This window comes from Impatiens glandulifera, chromosome 7 (genome assembly GCF_907164915.1).
Source record: "Impatiens glandulifera chromosome 7, dImpGla2.1, whole genome shotgun sequence".
Lineage (NCBI taxonomy): Eukaryota > Viridiplantae > Streptophyta > Magnoliopsida > Ericales > Balsaminaceae > Impatiens > Impatiens glandulifera.
The window spans coordinates 7,378,024-7,389,387 of NC_061868.1; the positions used below are offsets into that span (position 1 = coordinate 7,378,024).

General features: G+C 27.2%; 2 protein-coding genes across 2 annotated transcripts; both read left to right on the top strand.

Moving 5' to 3' along the window:
• The first annotated feature begins 666 nt into the window (after positions 1–666).
• Positions 667–1,032, top strand: LOC124946258 (glutaredoxin-C9-like). The gene has a single exon (XM_047486822.1). It carries the CDS (start codon positions 667–669, stop codon positions 1,030–1,032), a length of 366 nt encoding a protein of 121 aa, XP_047342778.1.
• Positions 1,033–10,686: 9,654 nt separating this feature from the next.
• LOC124946259 (glutaredoxin-C9-like) lies at positions 10,687–11,052 on the top strand. Its single transcript, XM_047486824.1, has one exon. It carries the CDS (start codon positions 10,687–10,689, stop codon positions 11,050–11,052), a length of 366 nt encoding a protein of 121 aa, XP_047342780.1.
• Positions 11,053–11,364: the final 312 nt, after the last annotated feature.

Sequence of the window (11,364 nt, forward strand, 5' to 3'; positions counted from 1 at the left end):
AAAATACAATAATTCTTTGAATCATGCATAGTTGTTGTACCAACAGCTGTCATGCTAATTTAGCTTAGTTTTAAAAAAATTAAAATATAATAATAAAATGATATTATAATAACCAAAATTAATAGTTTAATTTTTAACTTTTCTCTAAAAAATAATTTTATTTTTAATTAATCCATATTTTTATGCGCAATAAATTAGGTTTTATATCATCCTTTAATTTAAAATGACAAATATATCTTTTATCTATATGATTATACTTTATATATTAACCAAAAATAATATAAAATAAATTTTCCTCTTCTTACTTTAAACCAAACAAAAATAACTTATACAATTATTAAACTAATATTCCATCTCTCTTTTTAAATATTATACTACATATAAATTGTTTTTATTTCTTTAAAATGATAAAGTAGAACATGTCATATTTTACTTAATAACAAAAAATGAATATAGAAATAATAAAAGGAAAGAAATATGACATCAAAAAATAATAGTTACTTATAATGTAATGTCATTATAATTGACTAAACGTCTTTTTTTTCATCGCCATTTTCTCTCATATCACTATATAAACTCCATCTAATGTTCATTTTTTCTTCATTACATCCAAACAACCGTACCTCTTATATCTCTCCTTAAAATTGATCTTTGAATCATATAACCATGTCAAATTCGACGATACCAATGCCTAAAGACAATGATGCCATGAAGAACATGATATCTCAAAAAGCGGTGGCCATTGTGGGAATACGTGGATGTTTCACTGTTCAATTTGTGTTGGATTTGCTTCATAGTTTTGGAGCGAGTCCAGCAACATACGATATTGATGAAGAAGACAAAATGAATGAGCTTGATCGGTTAAGGAAACTTATCAATGTTGCAGGAGAAGATAAGAATATAAAATTGGCCCAGCTTCCGTTGATTTTTATTGGAGAACGGTTATTTGGAGGAGTGGATAAGGTAATTTCAAGTCATGCCAGGGGCGAGTTGATTCCAGCCCTGAAACAAGCCGGAGCAATATGGCTCTGATCAACTTCTTTTCTTCTTTTTTATCTAAAAAAATATAATATAGCTTAAAGCATTGTATTTTCAATTAAAATGTATTTATTATAAACATAATGTTCTTTATTTGGCATTTCAAAAAAAAAAATTATGAAAGATGTATTATATATATATATATATATATATATATATATATATATATATATATATATATATATAATTAGTTAATAATTGTGATTATTTTATAAGTGAACCACAAATTTTTTGGAAAAGAGTGAACAAAGTTATAATGGTCTAGATTTGAAGTTATGAAATATTACACTATACCAATAAGACATGAGTCCCCATAATAGAAAAACATTATTATTATAAATTAATAAAAAAAAATAGAATTACCTTCTATTTTCTTGTAATTCTCTTCATTCACTTTTTATTCAAGATGAAGGTTGTATTAAAAAAAATCATTCAAAATTATATGAAAAATAAAAAAATCTATTACAATAACATAAATTATCAAAACAAGCATAAACAATTAAATAAAAACATTTCATGTTTTTAAGTCTAAGTTCTCAAACTAAGTTAAATCGACTCAAAATTTGAAAGTATTTAATGTGCACCATGTGTATTAATAATTGCATGGTTATTCTTCCAAATTTGTTATCCCAAGAAAAAATATACAACAAATAACCTGAGTAAATCATTGAGCTACACAATTAAAACTCAAAACTTACCTATGCATGAAAATATATAATCTCATATAATTTTTGGTTTATTTATAGTGATAACAAACTTTTTTATATAAAAAATAATTGTATTTATATTAATACGATTGTGTGTAATATATGGTAGGTATAAATTGTAATGGATATTAACAATTATAAATTATAAGTTTTATAATTTTATGTTTGGTTGAACTAGACGTAATGATGAAGTATAAATATATTGTTTTTGTTCTTCTTATTAATATTAATATATTTCTATATTTTTTTATTGAGCAGTATATTAATTAAAAAAAGTACAATATTTAATTACTAAAAAATAAATAATAATTCTATATCATTATATAAAAGATTTCCTTTTGTGTGTGTGTATTCTACCTTTAAAACTAATATTATTATACATAAATATTAATTAACATAAATTTACTATTTTATTTTGTCGAAAAATCTAAATATGCAAATGCGACAAAGTGATTATGCAGTGTCAGCGCCGCCACGAAGTCTTATTTATCATCATCATTCACCCTAACAAGTGACGCTCTCCGCAAGTGACTTGAGGTAATATTCAATTGAGAATGTCGGGTTGTATATTATAAAATATGTGAGGAGATGAGTTGTTTGATAAAATGAAAATAATGTTTCGAGAGAATAAAGGTTGATTGTGATTGGTGGATAAATATGAAATGAGATTATTTTTGATTAGTCGAAGTGAAAGTAAGGTAAAGAGATAGAGGTTGATTGTGAAAAAAATTGCTATTGGTGGTTAAAATATGTGAGAAGAATAGTTGTTTGACCGAAATGAATGTTAAAGTCACGAGATTAGAAGTCCGATTTGAATTGGTAGATAAATGTGGAATAAGATGGTTGATCAATTTGAGTGTTTTAAGATCACGAGATGCATGAGAAGTCGATCGAGCATTGATGGACTAAAGTGAGGGTAAAAAATAAAGATATGTAATGTTTGAAATTTTATATTTGACCAAAGTGAAAGTGTAAGGTTCCGAGATGAGAAGTTTATTGGAAAAAATATGTGAGAAAATGAATTGTTTAATAGAGGGAATAAAATTAGAATTAGAATGTTTTATTTTTATTTTAATATATTATCATGATTTATTAAGAATTTTAAACATTGATATATTTGATTTTATAAATTGATTTTATTAAATTATTTTGTTTATATTTTTATATATGTGTATCGCATAAAATTATTTTTAATTTAATTAAAACTATATCACTAATGAAAAATCTCAATTACAAAGACAAAGGTAAAACATTACAAAGTTGAATAAAAACATCTCAAGTTTGAAGTCAAGATTATCAATGACAATTAAATCTACTTGAAGTTGATTGTATTTATTGTGCATCTTGTATATTAACATGCTTAATTATTCTTCCCATTATAATTATCAGCTTAATGCAAATTGTAAGTTTAAAAATCTTTATTATATTTGTTTTTTTTTTTTGGTTTTTTTTAATTAGGACCTCAAATATTACTAATTTTTTTATTTTGTTCGTTGACTGACGAAATATACATGTTTTTTTACAATTGTCATAACATACATCTCTTACTTCATTTTTCAGGCTTTCTTGTAATAAAATATATTACTTTTTCTTAAAATGGTAGTAGTTACTTTTTTGTGGGCCATAGACATATTAAAAATTATTTTTCATCGGTTAAAGTTTTACTATTACATCTTATCTTAGAGCTAGTTTGATTAAAAAAATTTAAGATAAAACTCAATTTTTATTTTAAAATTTAAATATCTTATTAATCATTAAATCAAATAATTTTATTATTTTAATATTAAAACTATCCTCTAATTTTATCTTCTCTCTAAACCATTATTCTCTCACCTAAACTATATTATCTAAAATTAAAGGGTAAATTAGTCTTTAAATTTTAAAATCATTTTTTTTTTATAATTCTTACTAAGGGGTTTTAGGATAAAACCATGTAAAAACAAAAAAAACCTTTCCTCAAACAAGCTCTTAGAATTAGTCTTTCTAATCTAACCCTATAACTTATAACATTTGATACCAATTTGAGAGAAACTAGCTAGCTAAAAGAAAACAAGAAAAAGAAGAAAAAAAACTTAAAATTTAGGAGCCACCAAAAGAATTGTAATTTGATTGATTATGAAAATTACTCTATGAGATTTAAAACTTTTTAAATAGAACAAAGTTAGAGCAACATTTGTTTTAGGTATATTATCATTCCCTCATACGAACAAGCAAATTAAATATAATCAGCAAACATGTTAAAAAAAAAAAGCCAACAAAATCAAGAATCTATTAAAGCTAAGAAACAACTAACCAAATTGAATCCTAAAAAACCAACCATCCAAGCCAATCGAACAAAATCAAAAGTATCCATGATTTTTTCGTAAGCTCTATTTATTTATTTTGTGTGTTTAATATATGATATAATAAACAAATATTGCATTCTCATCCTTTTATTTAATTAGATTAAATATTATTAATATAAAACAATATTATACCTAATGTTAAAATGTATTTATTATTATATAATAATATTATATTTTATATTTAAAAAAATAAATAATAACAAGTATAAGTAGTTTTTTGTTTTGGCATAAATGATCACCTATTGAGCAAAGACATAACTAAACATGTTAATTTTCAAGTTGAGACTAGATGTATTTTTTTGTTGTTTTTAGAAACAATGATTTTATTTTAAAAAAAATATTAGTTTGAGTAACTATTTATTTACAAAATAGAATTAACATAATTTGATGAATATTATTTTTTACATAAATTAAATAGAATTCAAATGGAATTCTCCAATTCCGTTACTTAATTTATGGATAGTTCATCTTTTACAAGTAGTGTTACCTCAACTTACTTAATGATTTGGAAACGTCACTAGTTAGGGTCAACGACGATAATAAAAGACATTGAGTACTCACTCTCTCGTACATTTGAAATATTCAATTTTTCATAATTTTTACCTGAAGACTGAATATATATATGTCAGAGATAAAAGTTTACATTTGAATTTATTTTATAAAATTTAGATTTCGAATCCGACAAAACAAATATTAAATTTTATATTTGAATATTCCCTTCTAATCATGATAGGGTACTTAACATATACAACCTACTACAAAAGTTTATATTTGGATTTGTTTTCCAAAAATAGAATTTTAGTCTTAGTTTTGAATCCGATCAATATATAATTAGATTTGAATGAGTTTATTTAATTTTGAACCGAAATAGTATATTTATTTTCTTAGATGAAAACTTATTATTATATATTTAAAGATTGGGCTGCCACGGAAAGCTCTATCCCATTGACTCGCCCTAGACAAGATCTGAAAGGTGGACTGCAAGAGGAGTCACAACTTCAAGGTTGAGACATGAAAACTAGAATGTTAACCTAAGATGTTAACATTATTCATAAATTGATATTTGAACATGAAAAAAAGAAATGATTCCTTTATTAGTAGACATGATATCATTCAGAATCAAAATAAAAACAATACTTGTGTGCTATAAAAATATTACAACTAGGAAATGTGAGTTCTAATATGTATATCATATAGCTTATAATTGATTATAAAATATTTATCCCATTTTCATGGGAGAGTATTTCTACAAACCTTGAATCCACTACTTATTTGATTTTATAATAAAAAAAAGTGCAGAGATTTGTATATTTATTTTCATGAAAAGTATACAAATTGTACACCTGACAACAAAAATTTTGAGGGAATAAATGGAATTGAGGAATTGATTACTCCACTTTTCCATGAATATTGACGTCGAGATAACTTTTATAATAGATTGGGAACCAAATATATGTAATGAAAATAAATTATATTTGAATTTATTTTGAGTAGCAGAATTTGAATATTGATTGAAACCGACAAAAAAACTAAATTTTTTATTTAAATATTCTCTTGTATTTGAGATATAGGCACTAGATATATTTCACTATAAATGATATATTTTAAAGTTGTGTTTATTTTATTCTACAAAAGAAAAATAGATTTATAAACGGCTTAATCAATATTTTAACTTGATAGTTTGATTATATATATTATTTGAACAACTTGAAAAGGCAGATTAAGAACTTATTTTTTTTATTGATTATAGGGTAAAATGATTGAACCAAAATATTAAATTGAGCTATGATTATTTTTAAATTATGATTTGTAAGCTTAACATTATTTATTTATTTATTTATTGTAGCTTTAAATACTTTCATAAATTAATATGTTTATATTATATTAAACAAAATAGATTTAATTTATGTTTCACGGTCTACAATTAATTTGAGATACAATTTATATTATATATACAATTAAGTAGTCATAATTAAATTATTTTAATATATTCATTTTGATTATAAAAATATAAATTAAATATGTTCTTAGTTATAAAATACAATAATTCTTTGAATTATGCATCAGTAATTTTATTTTTAATTAATCCATAAAAAGCAATAAATTAGGTTTTATATCATCCTTTAATTTAAAATAACAAATATATCTTTTATCTATATGATTATACTTTATATATTAACCAAAAATAATATAAAATATATTTTCTTATTCTTACTTAAACCAAACAAAAATAACTTATACAATTATTAAATTAATATTTCATCTCTATTTTTAAATATTTTTTTTTTGGGAAAAACGAATTAGCGTCATTTCATTAAAAATTCTCAAAAATGAAAAAAAAAACCCACGAGTTAAGAGATAATTCTAGACAGGCCTAGAATGATTTTGAAGTCGTGACATTCTGAGTAAAAGCTAAAAAGCTTAAAACGTAAATGAATTATCTGATTACAATGCTTTCAATTCTAGTGAGTTTAAAAAACGGTAAATTCCAGTTCCTACAGATATTTCAGTTCTGCTCTGTGCTTGAAATTCTTGTCCATGTTCTCGCGAGGGCGCTGCAATCCGATATAATATCTTTCTATAACTCTTCAATGCTCCTGCGGGTTCTGTCATATACCTTTGCATTCCGTTCTTGCCAAATGTTATACACCACTACTCCAAATTCGCACTTGAACATGCTTGTTGCAAATCTATTTCCCTTGGCTATGAGTTGTGCTGCATCTTTGATTTCATTCCATTCTCTCGGGAAACTGATCAGCTCTAGGCTTTTATAGAATCTGTCCCAAAGCTCTGAAGCAATACAGCAGCTCCTGAATAGGTGATATATGGTTTCTTCATTTTCTCTACATAGAAGACAGTTCGTGTCCGGGATGCTCATATACTTGTTGATACGATCACGAGTGTTGAGTCTTTCCCATAAGGCGAGCCATAGGATGAACTGGTGTCTAGGGATAATCTTCGTTGACCATACAAGAGGAGCCCATTCTACTTTCTGTGCTTTTTCCCGGGTTACCTCCCATATTTTCTTCGATACCAGCTTCCCATTGTCCTCAACTTTCTATTCATGAATATCCGGTCTATCGTGTAGTTGTATGTTACTTATATGATCAAGTATCCTCTGTCCTTCTAGATTTCTTCTCAGGAGTGAGTCCCAATTTCCGTCTTTAATGTCTCTGATTTTCGCGTATGTGCAGTCCCTTCTGATGCGGATATTTTGAAACTCCTCCTTGTGGATGATAAGCTGGTTTTCGAACTAGGGGTCGTTCCAGAATAAAGTGCTTTTCCCGTCCCCTAGCCGGATGTCATAAAGATCTGCAATATCGCTTCTTAGTTTAAGAATCTTTTTTAGAGACCAGCTCATACCTTCATGAATTTTGCAGGTCCAGATGCTGGTTTCGTATTTCATAAATCTCGTATGCACCCATTTGATCCATAGTGACTCCTGATTGCGCTCTAAAGCCCACAGATGCTTGAAGGTGAGAGCCTTGTTTCACTCAATATAGTTCTTCAAGCCGGTGCCTCCCTCGTCCTTCGGTTTACAAAGAGCGGTCCATTTGACTTTTTTTCCTCCTCTTCCGCTACTGCCCCAGATAAAGTTCCTCATCAGTGTATGAAGCTCCTTCATTACCTTCTTCGGAATGACCATTTATTGCGCCCAATAGTCGACTATGCCCATGACCACTATTTTGATAAGTTCGATCCTCCCTACATAAGAAAGTTTTTTCGCTGCCCAGCTAGATATCGTGTTTTTTACCTTTTCAATCAACGACTTGCAGTGTGAGATCTCGAACTGTTTCGCGGTTAACGGAATCCCTAAGTACCTTACGGGAAAACTGCCTTCCTTGATTCCCATGATGTTGAAGATGTCCTGCTTCGTTTCGTCATTTACGCCTCCATACTTTTGCTTTCATTAATAGTTAAACATGTAACCTCAGAAAAGAACATTAGTGCATCTCTAATAGTTTTAATGGAATCAATGTCTGCGTGCACTAGAATGAACAAATCGTCAGCAAAGCATAAATGGTTTACCTCCTCTACCTCACAGAATGGGTGAAAGATGTATGGACGATTCTTTCGGAACATCGCGAAGATGCTCTCAAAGATCGCCATGATAGCTACGAAAAGGTAAGAAGAGATGGGGTCCCCTTGCCTTACCCCGTTTTCACCCTTGAAATAGTCTTCGTGGACTCCATTGACACTAACAACAAAGTAGGATGATGAAACGCACTGCATAATCCAATCAATAAAAATCATAGGAAAAGAATAAACAACTAGAAAGTCTCGAATGACTTCCCATCTAACAGAGTCGAAAGCTTTCTTGATATATATTTTGAAAGCCACTCTCGGGGATATTTTCTTATTCCCGTAGCCTTTTAAAATGCTCTCTACATGAGAAGAATATTATGAGAGATTGTCCTACCGGGGATGAATGCAGATTGGTTAAGATTTATAATTTTTCCTATGACATTTTTAAATCATTTAGAAATGATTTTTGAAATTATTTTATAAATCACATTGTAGCAGGAAATTGGTTTGAAATCTTGTACTTTCTCGGGTACCGCAGTTTTGGGGATCAAGGTTAAGACCACTATATTCCATTGCTTTAACATCTTCCTGTTCTTGAAAAACTCCAGAATCCCATCAGTAACGTCTTTACCCACAACCGACCAGTTGTCTTTGAAGAACTATGCATTAAACCCATCAGGACCCGGGCTTTTATTCTCATCAATACTAAACAGAGCTTCTTTAACATCAACCCTCGTGACCACCCTTATCAACTCGCGACTATCTTCTGCAGAAATTTTCCTATCAATAATCTGATACAAGGTATTCAGGTGACTTTGATGCTGCTTTCTTGTACCCATAAGCTGCTTATAGAAATCGATAGCCAAATCTTGTACACCCTTTTGACTCTGAACATATTCACCATCATCATTCTTTAGACTATATACATTGTTTCTCATGTTTCTAGCCTTCCATTTTCTGTAGAAGAAAGTTGTGTTTTTGTCACCCAACGAGAGCCAGCTCTGTCTTGATTTTTGTCTAATAAAATTCTCTTCAATAAGACTCAACTTCCTGGAATTTTCAAGCGCATCCCTTTCTGTTTCATTGAGTTGTTCATTATTATCATCCCTTAATAACATTTTCTGAACTTCTTCCAGTTCTTCTCTAGAAGCCAAAACTCTATTGGAGATATTACTAAACTTCTTCTTGTCAAAGTTTTGAAGATGATTCTTTAGAAGTTTAAGCTTCTCAGAAACCCTATACATGTTGGATCCCCTGACATCTGTAGACCATACACTTTCGAGAATACCCTTGAATTTGTCATTTTCCATTCAGAAATTGAAAATTTTAAAGGGCCTTTTGAACTTTTCTTCATTTTCTCAGAACAATTTAATCGGACAGTGATTAGATATACCCGGATTCAGTAGTACATGAAGTTGACTTCTCAGAAATTAGTTAACACAGTTCTCTTGTATTTGAGATATAGGCATTAGACATATTTCACGTGTGTTTATTTTATTCTACAAAAGAAAAATAAATTTATAAACGGCTTAATCATTTTTTTAACTTAATAGTTTGATAATATAAATTACTTGAACAACTTGAATAGGTAGATTAAGAACTTATTTTTTTTTTTATGGATTATAGGGTAAAATGATTGAACCAAAATATTAAATTGAGCTACGATTATTTTTAAATTATGATTTGTAAGCTTTACATTTTTTATTTATTTATTGTAGCTTTAAATAATTTCATAAATTAATATGTTTATATTATATTAAACAAAATACATTTAATTTTTGTTTCACGGTCTACAATTAATTTGAGATACAATTTATATTATATATACAATTAAGTAGTCATAATTAAATTATTTTAATATATTCATTTTTATAATAAAAATATAAATTAAATATGTTCTTAGTTATAAAATACAATAATTCTTTGAATCATGCATCAGTTGTTGTACCAACAGTTGTCATGCTAATTTACCTTAGTTTAAAAAAAATTAAAATATAATAATAAAATGATATTATAATAACCAAAATTAATAGTTTAATTTTTACTTTTCTCTAAAAATAATTTTATTTTTAAATTATCCATATTTTTATGGGCAGTAAATTAGATTTTATATCATCCTTTAATTTAAAATAACAAATATATCTTTTATCAATATGATTATACTTTATATATTAACCAAAAATAATATAAAATATATTTTTTCTTCTTACTTTAAACAAAAAAAAATAACTTATATAACTATTAAATTAATTTTTCATCTATCTTTTTAAATATTATACTACATATAAATTGTTTTTATTTCTTAAGAATAATAAAGTAGAGCATGTCATATTTTACTTAATAACAAAAAGTTAATATAGAAATAATAAAAGGAAAGAAATGTGACATCAAAAAGTAATAGTTACATATAATGTAATGTCATTATAATTGACTAAACGTCTTTTTTTTCATCACCATTTTTTCTCATATCACTATATAAACTCCATCTAATATTCATTTTTTCTTCTTTACATCCAAACAACCGTCCCTCTTATATTTCTCCTTAAAATTGATCTTTGATTCATATAACCATGTCAAAATCGACGATACCAATGCCTAAAGACAATGATGCCATGAAGAACATGATATCTCAAAAAGCGGTGGCCATTGTGGGAATACGTGGATGTTTCACTGTTCAATTTGTGTTGGATTTGCTTCATAGTTTTGGAGCGAGTCCAGGAACATACGATATTGATGAAGAAGATGAAATGAATGAGCTTGATCGGTTAAGGAAACTTATCAATGTTGCAGGAGAAGATAAGAATATAAAATTGGCCCAGCTTCCGTTGATTTTTATTGGAGAACGGTTATTTGGAGGAGTGGATCAGGTAATTTCAAGTCATGCGAGGGGCGAGTTGATTCCTGCCCTGAAACAAGCCGGAGCAATATGGCTTTGATCTACTTCTTTTCTTCTTTTTTATCTCAAAAATATAATATAGCTAAAAGCATTGTATTGCAATTAAAATGTATTTATTATAAACATAATGTTGTTTATTTGGTATTTCAAAAAAAAATTATGCAAGATGTATTATATATATATATATATATATATATATATATATATATATATATATATATATATATATATATATATTTATAATTAGTTAATAATTGTGATTATTTTATAAGTGAACACAATTTTTTTGGAAAAGAGTGAAAAAGTTATAATGGTCTAGATTTGAAGTTATAAACTATTACACTATACCAAT